Genomic DNA, 15,461 nt, shown 5'->3' on the forward strand with positions numbered 1-15,461 from the left:
GCGGGCGGGGGACCGGGTCGGGGTCGGGGCCGGGGGAGGGGCGCACCTGGGCTCCGCCCCGGGGCGGGGCCGACGCTGCGTCGCGAGCGCGAGCGGCCGCACCTGGCTCGGAGGCGGCGGCGGCGGGCCCGGTCCGGGTGCGAGCGCGGCGCTGCCCAGCTGGAGCGAGCGCGGAGCCGGCGCTCGCAGCCCCGGCGCCGCCATGGTGGAGGCGGCGCCCCCCGGGCCCGGGCCGCTGCGGAGGACCTTCCTGGTGCCCGAGATCAAGTCGCTGGACCAGTACGATTTCTCGCGGGCCAAGGCGGCGGCCAGCCTGGCGTGGGTTCTGCGGGCCGCGTTCGGGGGCGCAGGTACCGGGCCGGGGGCGGCAGGTGCGGGGGGCGGGGCGCCGGGCCGCGGAGGCCGGGGCCGTGGGAACAATAGCGCCGGCCGCCGGGGGGCCCCGGGCTCGGGCCCCGCCGCGCGGGGCCTCCGGGCTTCCTGCTCGGCCCGGGCGGTGGACTTTGCTCGCCCGGCTGCGGGAGCGCGGTGGGGGTGGGGCCGGCGGGCCCAGATCCGCGCCGGGACCCCGGCGTCCGGGAGCCCAGGTGAGCGGGGCGGGGTCTCCCGGGCCGGCCTTGCACGCCCTTCCCCCCTTACACATTCACATCACGCCCCCGCGAGGACCCCCCCCCCCACCGCCCCGCAGCCGGGACCCACACCCCGCGTCAGCCCTCCCTGCGCTGCGGGCGGCGAGGGCAGCTCCGGGAGTCCCTTTCGCCTCCATGGCCGCGGCCAGCGGCTGGCAGCTGTGACTTATTACCCCATTTTGCCTAGGAGGCGGGCGAGCCCGGGAGAAGGGAATTGGCCTGTCCGAGACCGGCGGGGGTGGGGGCCCAGGTGTAGGGCCTTTTCCCACCGGGACAGAGCCTCCACTCCTCCCCTAGGCCCACATGTGTGCGGAAGTCAGGCCACCCCAAGGGGAAGGATGCGGGTAGGTCCCCAGGATTCGAGGGCCTGAGTGGGCCAAGTCAGGGCCCTAGGGCAGCCCCGGCACTCAGCCCAGAGCTGGGAGCCAGGGCCTGTTCTGGGGCAGCCGGGGTTAATTAAGGTCTGGGCCTTCCGGGGAGTCCTGTGGGGACGCCTTGCTCTCCCACCGGCCGGCCCCCTGGTCTTGGCACCAGCTGGGCACAGCCCATCCCCCCTTCAGTGGCCTTCCCAGATCAACCTGTTCTGGGTGTGGGGCTCGGGGACCGCTGCCCATCTCCTGGGTCCGCCCAAGCCTGTGTCTTTCTCCCAGCACCCTCCCATGCACGGCCCACTGTGGGCCTGCCTTTCCCCGAGGATCTGCTGGGGGAAGAAAGGAGGCTGGTGGGGAGAGACCCAGGTTTGCCCCAGCCTCTCCCGTCCCAGGTTACGTGGCCCTTCAAGGCTCGACTTTGGGAATCAGAACTGGGTTTGAGTCCCAGCTCCACCAGGTTATGGACGAATTATCCCAATTCTCTAAAGCTGCTGTTTCCCCCTCTGGAAAAGAGAGCATTTATTCATTTATCCATTTTGCAAATGTCTCCGGGGGGGCACCCACTACATGCCAGGGCGGTGCTTGGGTGATGGGGACCCTCTTCACAAGGTTGCTGGCCTGGCATACTGTATGTTCTAAACGTCTGCTCACTATCACTGCTGCTGTGATCAGTAGTGGTATTTAATAATGTTATGGAGCAGAAATTACTGTCCCATTTCACAGAAGGGAAAGTGAGGTCTCCTGAGGAGATGCCCTGACTCCCCCAGTTCTGTTCTCATTGACCCAGCTCCCTGCACTGTGCGGTGTCCTCCCCGAGGGTCATGTTCAGTTCTTAGTCCCACCCTCCTTCTCCGACAGCCGGGGCTTAGGAAGGTGGGGCGCCAGGCCCAGAGAGGGAAGTGGGGAACAGAGCTCTGCCTGATCCATGAACTCTGGGACTTTCTACTGATGCGCCTTGGGTGCCAGGCTGGTGGCTGGGTGCTCTGGACAGAGGGGGTGGGGGTGGAGTTGGGAGAGAGGGGGGATGGGACATGGAACCAGATCATTGCTGCTTAGAGTGATAAGGTCTGTGTTGTAGAGGCCTGCCGCGGGGCCGGGGGAGGAAATCCCTGAACTCTGCTGGGGAGGGAAGGAGAAGGAAAGTCTCCCCAAAGGAGGGAGGGTTTGAACCTTGAAGGATGCATAGGAGTTGGCCAAGGGGAGGAGACCTCATGTGAAAAGGCCTGGGGTTTGGACCAACAGGGAGTTCTCAGAGGAGACCGTGCAGGTCCCGGTGGTGGGGTGGTGGCCGGGGAAGGTGGGAGATGAGAGAGCCTGGTGGGACTGAGGAGGGCCTCTCAAGGGGTGTGTGTGTGGGGGGGTGGATCTGAAATCACTGGGGAGCTATGGACCATGTTTGAGGACTTGACAAAATGAGATCACATATGCAGTTGCCCAGGAAGCAGGTAGTTCTGGTGGCCTGGAGGCGCAGGTGGGAGGAGGCTGGGCAGGAATGCAGGCCAGTGGGCTCCATAGGACTCTAGCTCAGAGATAAGAAAGGGTGCCATCTCTGTGCAAGTTTGGGAAACACCGCATGAAGTCCCTTATGGCGGAGCATCAGTATGACCTACAGGGAAACTGGGTTCACATCAGCTGGGTCGTTTATTAGCTGTGTGATCTTGGGTGAGTTAGCTCTCTGGGCCTTGGTTTTCTCATCTGAACAGTGGGGCTAAGAATAAGTTGTCCTAAGGATTACACGAGCAAACGCATGCAAGGTGGCTTCGGTCTGAGTAAATGCTAGCTATGCTTAGAGCTGTGCGGTCCCAGGATGCGGCCACAGCTACCTGGGGCTGGTCTAAGTCGTGATGCACTGTAAACGTAAATGAACCGCACCGTGGCTTCTGAAGACTTCATATAAAAAAGTGAAATATCTCATGATGTTTTTATATTAATTACATGTTGAAATGATAGTATCAGGTACGTCTTGGGTTAAATATATTACTAAGGTTACTCGTTTCTGTGTTTTTAATGGGGCAGCCACAAAGTGTAAAACTACATATGTGGACCAAATTGTCTTTCTCTTGGACAGCTCTACCCTATGGTAAATGCCTAATAAACATTTTTAGTAGAGAACGGTGGCTCTCTACTAAAGGGGAGGTGGTTCTGCCTCTTAGGAGACCTTTGAGAGTATCTGGAGACACATTTGGTTGTCACTACTTAGAAGGAGGGTGCTCCTGGCATTTAGTGAGTAGAAACCAGGGACTCTGGTGATCATCTTACAAAGCACTGGCCAGCCTACCCCACCCCCTGCGAAACACAAAGAATTATCCAGCCCCAAATGCCAGTAGTGCTGAGGTGAAGGCACACACACAGGTACAGAGGAAGTGCTTGATCAACATTAGCTATTGGTAGCCCTAGCTCATGGTTTTCATCTTGAAGGCCCTGACAAGTCCTGCAGGAAAGAAAGTTTTCTTTCTTTTTCTTTCTTTCTTCCTTTCTTCCTTTCTTCCTTTCTTCCTTCCTTTCTTCCTTTTCCTTTCCTTTCCTTTCCTTTTCTTTTCTTTTTTCTTTTCTTTCTTTCTTTCTTTTTAAATATTTTATTTGAGAGAGAGAAAGAATGAGCAGTCAGGAGGGGCAGAGGGAGAGAGAGAGAGACACGGGGCTTGATGCCAGGACCCCGGGATCATGACCCGAGCCGAAGGCAGATGCTTAACCAACTGAGCCACCCAGATGCCCCAGAAGGAAACTTGTTTAATTTTGCCAATGGGAGCAGGAAATGAGCAGGGGCTGGGGAGATGCCAGGAGGTTGAAACCTGAGAACATTAGGTGTAGGGCAGGGGGGAATGGTGATTTCTTAGTGCAATTTCAGAGAGAAGGAGCGGGTTTGGAGCAAGGTACTGAGCATCATGGGAGATGCCCAGAGGGCAGTGGGACACAAGGCCTGGGCTGCAGCAGGTGGCAGTGCTCTGATGGACAGGGAAGCCATCACTGGGGTGGGGGTGGGGTGGAGTACATACCCATTTACAGGGCTGTTCTGAACCTGGCATTGACAGGGCATGTGGGGAGGAGGCCTGGCTTGAGTGGTGGGACAGAGAAAAAGATGGGAAGCTGGGAGATGCTGGGGGAGGAAGGTTTCCGGAACAAGGAGGTGCTGGGCAGAACGCCCAGGCAAGATACGGCCCACAACTGTGTGTTGGAGGTCCGCTGCTGGCCTTGGGGAGGCTGGGAGCTGGGAGGGCAGGAGTCTCAGGGAGGTTGGGGTTGGCGTCCGGTGGAAGGAAGCAGAGCCTGGAGAACTCCGTTCTTTCAAGGAGCTGCGCTGAGAGGGGCAGAGAATGGGCACAACTCTCCACAGGAGTGGAGCTTTAAGTGGGGGAGGTCAAGTGTGATTTTAGGGGGTGGAGAAGGAGCTGGGGCAGGGAGGCATCGAAGGGAAGGATGCCTGAATCCTTGTAGGTGAGGGCAGGGGGTCTCTGGGGAGCATGGCTGTGAAGACAGGCGCCTGAGGAGGGTCTGACATGTCATGTGCAAATGTTTTTAAGCAGTAGAATCCTGCCCCCCATTCTTTCAGACACACGGAACCCCAAAAGACAAAACAACTGTTCAGATTGGAATTTAGAGTTGGGGCCTCCCTGGAAGACCCCCCCCACGGGGGCTGGTTCCCCATGCTGGCTTCAGTCACCTCCTCCTAGACCTCCCCAGAGAATCTTCCTGGTGCCTTATTCTGGTCTTTCTCCTCCCCACCCTTGGGTCCTGCTTGGGGCTCCACCACCCACCCCTCCCTCCACATGGGGCTTCCTCCAGTTTCTTCCTACCCTGCCTGTCTCATTCAGCCTTTTCAGGGGTCTTGTGGCTGCCTCTGCAAGGTGACCTCACCTCTCTCCTAAGGCCCAGCCCCTCACATTCAGCCTCTGCTGCCTCACCTGCTGCCTCACCTGCTGCCCCTCCTGTATCCCCTAACCGTTTCCCCTCCTGCCCCCCATCTTTCCAGTCACACCTGATGGGGCCTGGGTGCCTCCCTCTCCCTCCCCTGCCTCCACCCTTCAGTCACCAGGTACAAACCCCTCACCCCCCCACCCCCCTGCATGTCTGCAGTCTGGCCACCTCCCCCATTCGGTGCCCTGCCAGCCAGCCCTGCACTCCACAGCCCACCCCACCCCAGCCTCCAAGCTGAGACAGGGTGTAGAGTCTGCTGAAGGCCTGGGTCTGACTCCCAGGGCCAGCGTTGCCCAGATGGTGTGTGGCCTTGCTCAGGTTTCTGGAGTTACCTGTTGTACCCTGGCTGCTTCCCAGGCTGGTGGGCCCCCCCCAGGGAGATCAATTAAGCCATCTTGTCATTGTGATTGTTCTTTGAGGGCCTCCAAGCCCACCCACGTCCCAGCAAGCCCCTGCGCAGGTGGCCGCCTCCCCTCGGGTCCCAGAGCTGCCGTCCCTCAGCCGCGCTGTGCTCTCGCGCCGCCTGGCCCCCCGCCGGCGCGGGCCCCTCCACCTGGAGCCCCTTCCCCCGGCGCGCTCCCGCCCGTCCCGGTGCCGTCCTCCCTGCGGATGCCCGGGCCCTGACCCGCCGTCCCCCGCCTCGCCCCACAGAGCATGTGCCCTCGGAGCTGTGGGAGCCCTTCTACACCGACCAGTACGCGCAGGAGCACGTGAAGCCCCCGGTGACGCGGCTGCTGCTCTCGGCCGAGCTCTACTGCCGGGCCTGGCGCCAGGCGCTGCCGCAGCTCGAACCCCCCCCCAGCCCCTCGGCGCTGCTGGCCCTGCTGGCGCGGAGGGGCACAGTGCCCGCGCTGCCCGAGCGCCCCGTGCAGGAGGCCGACCTGAAGCACCAGCCGATCCTCATGGTAGGCCCCGCCCCAGTCTGCCAGGCCCCGCCCCCTGAAGGTTCCGCCCACCAGGCCTGGCTCCTCCCCAGAGGCACTACTCTGGCCCTTGAGGCCATGCTTTATGGCGCACCAGAAGAGGTTCTTCCAGGACCCCTATCCTGCTCCTTCCCTGAAGCCCCACCCGCTAACCGAGGCCCCTCTCTAAAGCCCCTCCTACTTCAGGCCCCGCCCCCACCCACCCAAACTTGAGGTTCTTCCTCCTCTTCTCCCTCAGAGGCGAGAGGAGCCCCCATCCCTCGCCCTGGTCTCACCCTTCAGCCCTTCCCTCCACAGGGAGCCCACCTAGCTGTCATTGACGCCCTCATGGTTGCCTTCGCCTTCGAGTGGACAAAGACACTGCCCGGTCCTTTGGCCCTGGCCAGCTTGGAGCACAAGCTCCTTTTCTGGGTGGACACGGTAGGTGGGGTTAGGCTGGCATGGGCTGGGGGCCAGGATCGCCCGGCGACCGGAGCTCTGACCGCTCCCTGCTCCCCAGACCATCCGGCGGCTGCAGGAGAAGACAGAGCAGGAAGCTGCCCAGAGAGCCTCTCCTGTGGCCCCTGCAGATGGGGTGGCCCCAGCACAGCCCTCGGTGAGGCTAGGGCAATGGACGGATGGACAGATGCAAGGACAGTTGGATGGCTGGGTGGGCAGGGAAGGGCTGCACCTCGAGGCCGTTCCTGCACTCGAGCGGGGGGGTTGCTGGAGGTGACTCTCTCTCTCTCTTCCCTCTCCCCTGTGCCTCTCCTGCTCTCCCCTCTGCCTCTCTGGCATCAGTGCCCCACACGCTGGTACTGGAAGCTGGTTCCTGTAAGTGGGGCTGTTTCTCCGCCCCGTCCGCCTGCCTTGCTTGTCGCTTTGTCTCCATGTGTCTGTTCTGCCTGCCTGTCTGCTCCCTCTCCTACCTCTTCCCAGCTGTGAGCAAAAGACGTGGGACCCCAGCCCTGGGGGACAGAGAGAAGCCCTCTGTAGCCTCAGAGAGGAGAGGAATTTCTGCTGTTAACTGACCGGGCAGACCCCTCCCCAGTTACTGTTCAGGGGGAGGAACCTCCCTTCCCAGCAATTAAGAGGGCAGAGCTCCTCGGCTTGTCCATCTCAGCTGAGCTGGGAGACTTCCGGCACTTCTGAAGGGAGGACTCTTGCCCTTCAGACATATGGATCCTGACCCCCGTGGCAGGGCACATGGAGAAGACCCCCTTAGTCAAGAGGAAGACTCCCAAACCCAGAAGAAGGTGGCAGAACCTTTCCAAGACCCCACTTTCCCTAAGGACAAGTCCCAGCTTTGGTGGTGGTGATGGGGGGGGGGGTTCCATCCTTGAAGCACAACAAGGGGCAAGTGACCCCTGCAAGTGGAAGGCTTTGGGCTGGGTGGGGTCCCTGCCTTTGCTCACTCTGGGGCCCCCTTCCACTCTCGTGCCTGGGTTGGGGGTTCCTCTCCTTCTGCCTCCCTGCTTCCTCTGCATCCCCTCCCCGAGCTGGGGCCTGGGTCTTTTGTGGGGGGAGGCGGGGGGAGATTCCCTGCATGGGAGGCTGCTCTGTGGGGTCCCTCCAGGCTGGGAGGAGCTGGGGTCCCCAAAGCCGGCCAGAGCGCAGTCGGAGCTGGATGGCCAGGGCTCATGACAGGGTCAGGGCTATCTTCCCCCTCCCCTGGAGGTGTGCTTGGGGGCCCAGCAAGTCAGCACCCCTCCCGCCCCGCTGACGGCTGCTCCTCTCCCCCCCAGCACGCAATTGCCTTCTGTTTGAAGGAGTCGGGGAGCAAACCCCCCATGGTAATGTATCCCCCGCCCCGGGGTCCCAGGAGTCCTGCCCCAGCCCTCGCTGCTGGCCTGGCTGCTCGCTGCTACCCTTCCCCCGCTCCAGGCTGGCCCCACTCTGGCTCTGGGACCCCCAGCTTCACGCCCCCTCATGGCGGAAACCCCAGGCCTCCCCACCCAGCCTGCATGACCGCTGACTTGGGGCCAGCCTGAGCCTCTGACCTAACTTGGCTCCCACCTGCAGATCCGATACCGCAAGGACCGAGCTGTGGCCCGACGCGCCCCCTGCTTTCCAAATGTGACCACCCTCCAGGATCTGGCAAGTGGGGCTGCGCTAGCTGCCACAATTCACTGCTATTGTCCTCAGCTCTTGCGACTCGAGGGTGAGTGCGTGGGCCTGGGCCACACTTGTCCTTGGGAGCTTGGCACCCAGGCATCTGCCCCAGAGTGGGGCAGTCATTATGAGTGCAGCTTCCAGAACTGGTGGACCGGGGCTTGCACATTTTTTCCCCCAGTTAGCTGTGTGACCTCGCACAAGTGTCTAAACAACTCTGCACTTCACATAATTCATTCCTGCAGCAAATATTTATGGAATGCCAGATTCTATTGCAGTTGCCAGAGATCCAGTGAGAACAATACAGTTGTGCTCCTGACCTCAGGCAGCTCACATCCTAGTTGGGAGAGAAGGACAGTGAGTTCAGCCAGGAGAACATTCTGGATGTTAGGTGCTCCAAGCGGGGCCAGGTGGTCAGGAAGAGCTTTTTGAGTTTGAGTTTTTGTGGAACTAGTTCTCCAGGCCATTGGGAACAGATGCAGAGGCCCTAGGAACAGCCTATCCTAGTACCCACTTTGTGAAAGGCACTTAGCATGAGGCCCGGCCCGTAGGAGGCCCTCGCTTCCCCAGGGCCCCGTCCTCCTTCCCATGGAGCTGGGGACCCAGGTATGCTGTCCCTACAGAGGTGTGCCTCAAGGACCCCATGTCCGTGGCGGACAGCCTGTACAACCTCCAGCTGGTGCAGGATTTCTGTGCCTCCCGCCTTCCTCGTGGCTGCCCGCTCTCCCTCGAGGACCTGCTTTATGTCCCACCGCCCCTCAAGGTAAGGTCATCTCGAGGCCTTGGGGGCCGAGGCAGGCGTCTAGGGCCATGCGTCCCATTGGCTGACCCTGCCTTCTGCCTCCAGATCAACCTGGTGGTGCTGCTTGCCGAGATGTTCATGTGCTTTGAGGTGCTGAAACCTGATTTCGTCCAGGCCAAGGACCTGCCTGATGGTCACGGTGAGGCCTGGCCCTGGGTGTGGGGCGGGGTAGGGAGGCCGAGCCCTGCCTGACCCTGCTCTCCCTGCCGCAGCGGCCTCCCCCCGGGCCACGGAGGCCTCTCCCGCTCAGAACAGCAGTGGCTGCAGGTACAGTTTCCCTGTTGGGTGAATCTCCATGGCCATGGTGGGCTCTTCCCCTCACTGGGCGCTGTGCCAGGGCTAGGGGATGCTCTCTGCTCCACTCCTGGGAGAGGTGAGCAGGTCCGGGGGGGGCGGTGTCCCTTGGCTGACGTGCATCTCTTGGCAGTTCTCCTGTCTTCAACTTCCGCCACCCGCTTCTGTCATCTGGCGGCCCCCAGTCCCCACTCCGTGGATCCACAGGTGAGGGCAGGGGTACAGCTGGTCACTGGAGACCCCTACCCAAACGCTGCCTTAGCAGGCTTCATGTCTCCTCCTGATCCCTCCACTGGGTCCCACCTGAATGACCCCATGGTGACCCTCACTGACCCCTCCCCCCAGCGGTCCCCAGCTCTCTGTCCACATAATGCCCCATCAGTGACACCCCCTGGCAGACCTCACCCAGGGCCCAGCGACTCCATAGTGACCACTGAGTGACCACTCACCACCTCTCCCCAGGCTCACTGAAGTCCTCCCCGTCCATGTCCCACATGGAGGCCCTCGGCAAGGCCTGGAACCGTCAGCTCAGGTGAGTGCGTCTCAAGGGCCGGTGGAGCAGCCTGGGCAGGGGTGGGGCTGGGGCTTGTCCCAGGGGCTGACCCCTCCCTCCTGCCGCCCAGCCGTCCCCTTTCCCAGGCAGTGTCGTTCAGCACCCCCTTTGGCCTGGACAGCGACGTGGATGTTGTCATGGGAGACCCCGTCCTCCTCCGCTCGGTCAGCTCGGACAGCTTGGGCCCCCCGCGCCCGGTGCCAGCCCGGACCCCCGTCCAGCCGCCCCCGGAGCCCGGAGACCTGCCTACCATCGAGGAGGCCCTGCAGATCATCCACAGCGCCGAGCCCCGGCTGCTCCCAGACGGGGCGGCCGACGGCAGCTTCTACCTCCACTCCCCTGAGGGCTCCTCCAAACTGCCGCTGGCCTCCCCCTACCCACTCGACGGGGCCTCAAAGCCACTGCCCGCTGCGCCCACCCAAGCACCCAGCTATGTGCCCCACCCTGAGGGCCCCCTGAAACCGTCTCCCTGCCCGGCAGGGGAGCTGTCGAAATCACCAGCCCTGTCTGAGGGCTCCCCGAAGGCAGCAGCTTCATCCCCTGCGGCTGGCAACTCTGAGGTGAAGATGACCAGCTTTGCTGAGCGCAAGAAGCAGCTGGTCAAGGCTGAGGCCGAGGCAGGGTCCCCGGCAGCCACCCCTGCCGCAGCAGAGGCCCTGAGCTCGGAGATGAGTGAGCTGGGGGCCCGGCTGGAGGAGAAACGGAGGGCCATCGAGGCTCAGAAGCGGCGCATCGAGGCCATCTTTGCTAAACACCGGCAGCGACTGGGCAAGAGCGCTTTCCTGCAGGTGCAGCCGCGGGAGGCTGGAGGGGAGGCGGAGGCGGACCCCGGCCCGGTCCCTGGTGGGGAGCGGCCAGCGGGCGAGGGCCAGGGCGATCCGGCCCCACGGCCCAAGGCAGTGACCTTCTCACCTGAACTGGGCCCGGTGCCCCCCGAGGGGCTGGGGGACTATAACCGGGCGGTCAGCAAGCTAAGTGCTGCGCTGAGCTCACTGCAGCGGGACATGCAGAGGCTCACGGACCAGCAGCAGCGGCTCCTGGCCCCACCCGAGGCCCCGGGGCCTGCCCCACCACCTGCTGCATGGGTCATCCCTGGTCCCACAGTGGGTCCCAAAGCCGCGTCTCCCAGCCCTGCTCGGCGTGCCCCAGCTGCCCGGCGCAGCCCCGGGCCTGGCCCCAGCCCGACACCCCGAAGCCCAAAACATGCACGGCCAGCAGAGCTGCGGCTAGCACCCCTGACAAGAGTGCTCACACCTCCCCACGATGTAGACAGCCTCCCCCACCTGCGCAAGTTCTCGCCAAGTCAGGTGCCTGTGCAGACACGCTCCTCTATCCTCCTGGCGGAGGGGTCACCACCAGAGGAGCCTGTGGCCCGGCCTGGCCTCATCGAGATCCCACTGGGCAGCCTGGAAGAGCCCACAGCTGAGGACGAGGGAGATGGGAGCCCCCCTGGTGCTGAGGATTCCTTGGAGGAAGAGGCGTCTTCAGAGGGAGAGCCCCGGGCCGGGCTGGGCTTTTTCTATAAGGTGAGAGTCACCTGAGCCAGTCGGGGGAGGGACCGGGTGGGTGGCTGCGTGCTCAGGGAGTGGGGTCACTGGTGGATAAACCGGGAGGTGGATGGCCAGGTGGGAGTGGGCAGACAGACAGGGTGTGTGTGGCCAGATGGGTGGGTGGGTAGAGGGACGGGTGGACGACGGATGGAGGGGTGGGTGACAGACAGATGGACAGGAGTAAGTGGACAGGCAGGGCTGGGGTCTTCCATGGCATCTCCTCCCTCCTGTTCTCTCCTTCCCACTCTCCCCACCAGGGCCCCGCCAGTCCCCCTTCCTCCTCCTCCCTGTCCGGTCTCCATCCTCATAGTTCCCCCGGCCTGGGCCAGTGGTCTCACCTGGACGCCTGCAGTCACGTGCTGACTGGCCTCTACCACCCCCCCACCCCCTCCAACCTTGGCCATTTTCAATGGCCAATTCATTTTCTTTTTTTTTTTAATGTAAACTGGACCCTGTCAGTTCTCTACTTGAACCCTTCTGCAGCTCCCCTTGGTCTTAGAATTAAAAAAAAGTGCTTCCCACGGCTTTGGGCCCTGTTCACCTCTGACCTGTCCTATGCCCGTCTCCCTGGCTCTACCTCCCAGCACACCTGCCCCCCCCCCCCTTTCCATGCCTGCTAGGCTTGTTCTAGCCTCAGGGCTTTGGCACTTGCTGTTCCCTCGGCCTAGAATACCCTCTTCACCTCGCACCCCTCCCCAGCCAAGTCCCTGTCCTTCTTCACGAAGGTCACCTCTGCAAGCCTTGCTTAGTGCCCTCAGGCTGGGATAAGGTCCCTCCCTACACTGCGGACTGGTAGCTGCTGCTGATCTATCAGGTCGCCTTTCCCACTGGGCTAAGCGCTTGGTGTGAACAGCACCCAGTCTGGCTCGGTCCCCCTTGTGCCCCGGTACCCAGCTCAGGGCCGTGCACAAAGCAGGAACCTGCTAAGTGCCTTCAGACCAGTTACACAAGGAAAAGGAGGGGTGCGTGGTTAGCAGGTGGGGTGGACAGAAGTACTAGGGGAGCGACGGCCAGCTGGACTCGGTGCCTGCCCCCAGGATGAAGACAAGCCCGAGGACGAGATGGCCCAAAAGCGGGCCAGCCTGCTGGAACGGCAGCAGCGGCGGGCAGAGGAGGCGCGGCGGCGGAAACAGTGGCAGGAGGCCGAGAAGGAGCAGCGGAGGGAAGAGGCCGCACGGTGAGGCTGGGGGCTGCCCGGGACCCCTGCCGCCAGTGAACCTGTGAGCGGTCTGACTGCTAGATAACTCTTAATCTGCAGGCTGGCCCAGGAGGAGGTGACCGCGGGTGCCCCGGCCCCCCCAGCTCCTGTGGCCCCCACAGCAGCCCCAGCCCCTGCCGGGAGGGCCCCAGCTGAGGAAGAAGTGGGCCCCAGGCGGGGGGACTTCACGCGGCTCGAGTATGAACGCAGGGCCCAGCTGAAGCTGATGGATGACCTTGACAAAGTGCTGCGGCCACGGGCTGCGGGGACCGGGGGGCCGGGCCGGGGCGGGCGGAGGGCCCCCCGGCCACGCTCTGGTTGCTGTGATGACTCGGCCCTGGCACGAAGCCCTGCCCGTGGCCTGCTGGGTAAGGACCCTGTAGGGCTGGGGTGTCAGGGCTGGTGCCTGCCCAGTGCGCGTGTCCAGGGCTTGCCGAGACCCTCATGAGTACGTGGGGTGAAAGGGGTCTTGGGGGGTTGCCCATGCCTGTTCGACTTCCAGAGGGATGTGGGGGTACGGTGGGGCAAGGCCTGCTGGGCAGAGCTGGCCCAGAGTTCTCTCTAGAGCTTAAGGGATGCAAGGCTCTCTCAGGGATGTTTAGGAGCAAGAGCTTTGGGGGGGGGGTTCCCTCCCGCCTGCTGGGCACAGCCCCCTCCTCCATGGGTGGGCAGAAGTCCGTCTCAATTGGAGTGCACAGGGTGAGGGTCTCAGGAGGCGGGGCTGACCCCGTGTTCCCTCCGCAGCCTACCACATAGGCACCCCCCCCACCCCCCAGGCCCTGTGGAGGCAGGGCTGTGGGTAGGAATGACCCCATGCGCTCTTCTCCCAGGCTCCCGGCTCAGCAAAGTCTACTCTCAGTCCACCCTGTCACTGTCCACCGTGGCCAATGAGGCCCCCAATAACCTCGGCGTGAAGAGGCCCACGTCTCGGTGAGTTTGGGCCAGGCAGGCCTCTCGGGGTCCGTGGGTGTCTTGCTGAAGGGGTGAGGACGCAGTCCTGTGCATGTGCACAAGGGGGGCTGCTGATGGGCCTCAAGAACACGGCCATGTACCTGAGCGGCGGTGCACCTGAGTGGGGGCGCGGGCGTCTGTGGCTGGAACACACACACACACGCACGCACACGCACGCCGCGCACACGGACGCACACATCCCCCCGCTCCACAGGGTCTTCGGTCCCTCCCTTCCCTGGTCCCTCTGCCTCTGGGGAGACTTCCCCTACCACTGACTGCATCCCCATCCCCTCCTGTCCTCCCCTGCCCCCCAGGGCTCCGTCCCCATCCGGCCTCATGTCCCCCAGCCGCCTGCCTGGCAGCCGTGAGCGCGACTGGGAGAATGGCAGCAACGCCTCCTCCCCGGCATCGGTGCCCGAATACACCGGTAAGTGGGGCCGGAGCCAGCGAGCCCCAGGCCCTGCCTGTCCCCCCCCCAACCCCCAGCCCCGCTGACTGCCCCACCCCCTAGGTCCACGGCTGTACAAGGAGCCCAGCGCCAAGTCCAACAAGTTCATCATACACAATGCCCTGTCTCACTGCTGCTTGGCAGGCAAGGTGAACGAACCGCAGAAGAACCGCATTCTCGAGGTGAGCCCACGCCGGGGGCTGGGGGGCCGGTGGGGGGGGCGGGGGAGGGCTGGGGGCCCTGCACACTGGCGAACCGCTTGCACCACCCCCAGGAAATTGAGAAGAGCAAGGCCAACCACTTCCTGATCCTCTTCCGGGACTCGAGCTGCCAGTTCCGGGCCCTCTACACCCTGTCCGGGGAGACAGAGGAGCTGACCCGCCTGGCGGGCTATGGCCCCCGCACGGTCACACCCACCATGGTCGAGGGCATCTACAAGTACAACTCGGACCGCAAGCGCTTTACCCAGATCCCTGCCAAGACCATGTCCATGAGTGTAGACGCCTTCACCATCCAGGGCCACCTCTGGCAGAGCAAGAAGCCCACGACTCCCAAGAAGGGCAGCAGCACCCCCAAGTAGCCTCGTCCCGGTGGTACACGGGACAGGCCCCAGCCGTCGGCCTCCCGGAGGACAGCCTGGAGGACAATCAGTTGGTATTCCTGGGTCTCGTCTGTCCCCAGCCTCGTTTGGGTAGGGCTGGGGTCCCTACCCCCTGACTTCTGTCCTGTCCTGCTGTGGGGGCTGAGCTGGGAGGTTCAGGGACTCAGGGCTCAGCTCAGTCCCCGTCTGTCCTCCCCACCTTCTTGAATAAAATAATTTAGAAAGAGCTCGAGTGAGTGGTGTTGGCATCTCCTAACCCTAACCCGGTGGCACCTCTGCCTGAGAGGTTTCCTTTCTACCTTGATAACTCTGATGTGGTTCCTGCCAAGGCCCCTCATGGCCGCTCCTCGGCCCCCTCTTCCTTGACCTCTCCCCGTGGCCTCTCCACTTTTCTCCTCCGTGCGGATGTTACTGGCCTCTCCTATCGTTTGGTCTGTGGCCAGATGCTAAGCTTGACCTTCTCTCCGCCTGCCTCTGTTTCTAGGCTCGGTTACCACCGCTAGAAAGGATGCCCATGTTTCTCTCCTACAAGCCCCTCACCCAAGAGCCTGGGTCTTAGGACCAGATGTGGGCCCTACAGCGTGAGCTCGAGCCGGCCTGAGCTCCTAGTCTCCCCGTGGCTCAGGCACGGGACCAGCCCCCCCCGCCCCCCCCCCCCCGATGCCTAATGGCCTCTTCTGTCTCACTCGCTTCTCTCCATCCCCATGTCCAGGCCAACGACCTGACTCCCCCTCCCCCCCAAGAGGCCAATCCCTCACAGCCCACATGGCCTGTTCAGGGCACAAATCTGATTACATCCCTCAATGCTTAAGCCCTTAATAATTTAGAGCCCACTAATGGCTTCCCAGAGCTTAGGCCTAAGGACCACGCCCCGGCCCTGGCCCAGGGCTGAGGACTACTGGCTGCCGTCCAGGGCGAGAAGTACCTTGCGAAGCTCGCCGACCTGCCTTCTCCTGAGAGGAGGTGAGCGCCCTGGCTCAGGAAGAAACAGTTTGGAGAGGGGAGGCTGAGTATCTCCAAGTGTAACGTGGGTACCGGCTGGCAAGGCCCGGGCAGTCCAGGGCAAGGCCCTCAAGGAGGCCTCAGGCGGCAGAGACTGGCCTCTGAGTCCTGAACTGGCTCTGCAGGGTGAGGG

The 15,461-nt window shown here is 62.8% G+C and overlaps 1 protein-coding gene across 3 annotated transcripts; it reads left to right on the forward strand.

Annotated features, from left to right (window-relative positions):
• The first annotated feature begins 202 nt into the window (after positions 1–202).
• On the forward strand, positions 203–14,554 carry CAMSAP3 (calmodulin regulated spectrin associated protein family member 3). Of its 3 annotated transcripts, none has more exons than XM_088017504.1 (19): positions 203–350; positions 5,567–5,820; positions 6,136–6,258; positions 6,338–6,433; positions 6,619–6,651; positions 7,563–7,610; positions 7,840–7,978; positions 8,553–8,692; positions 8,777–8,870; positions 8,944–9,016; positions 9,159–9,232; positions 9,488–9,557; positions 9,649–11,104; positions 12,166–12,305; positions 12,387–12,694; positions 13,157–13,256; positions 13,592–13,704; positions 13,789–13,907; positions 14,000–14,554. In XM_088017504.1, the coding sequence occupies exons 1-19, from the start codon at positions 203–205 to the stop codon at positions 14,303–14,305; spliced, it is 3,834 nt and encodes a 1,277-aa protein (XP_087873630.1). In that variant the 3' UTR covers positions 14,306–14,554. The 3 variants fall into 3 exon arrangements, with proteins under 3 accessions (XP_087873630.1, XP_027948989.1, XP_087873631.1); XM_028093188.2 differs by having other exon boundaries at positions 8,944–8,998; XM_088017505.1 differs by lacking the exons at positions 6,619–6,651; positions 7,563–7,610 and having other exon boundaries at positions 8,944–8,998.
• The last annotated feature ends 907 nt before the right edge of the window (positions 14,555–15,461 follow it).

This window comes from Eumetopias jubatus, unplaced genomic scaffold (genome assembly GCF_037043125.1).
Source record: "Eumetopias jubatus isolate StellerSeaLion01/CBP00866 unplaced genomic scaffold, mEumJub1_p1.0 scaffold_1, whole genome shotgun sequence".
Taxonomy (NCBI): Eukaryota; Metazoa; Chordata; class Mammalia; order Carnivora; family Otariidae; genus Eumetopias; species Eumetopias jubatus.

Excerpts from the sequence above, each read along its gene's own strand:
- CAMSAP3 (XM_088017504.1), top strand. The coding sequence starts at position 203 with ATGGTGGAGGCGGCGCCCCCCGGGCCCGGGCCGCTGCGGAGGACCTTC. Across the intron at positions 6,434-6,618 it reads TGGCCCCAGCACAGCCCTCG|TGCCCCACACGCTGGTACTG; the intron begins GTGAGGCTAGGG and ends CTCTGGCATCAG. Across the intron at positions 13,257-13,591 it reads GTGAAGAGGCCCACGTCTCG|GGCTCCGTCCCCATCCGGCC; the intron begins GTGAGTTTGGGC and ends CCTGCCCCCCAG.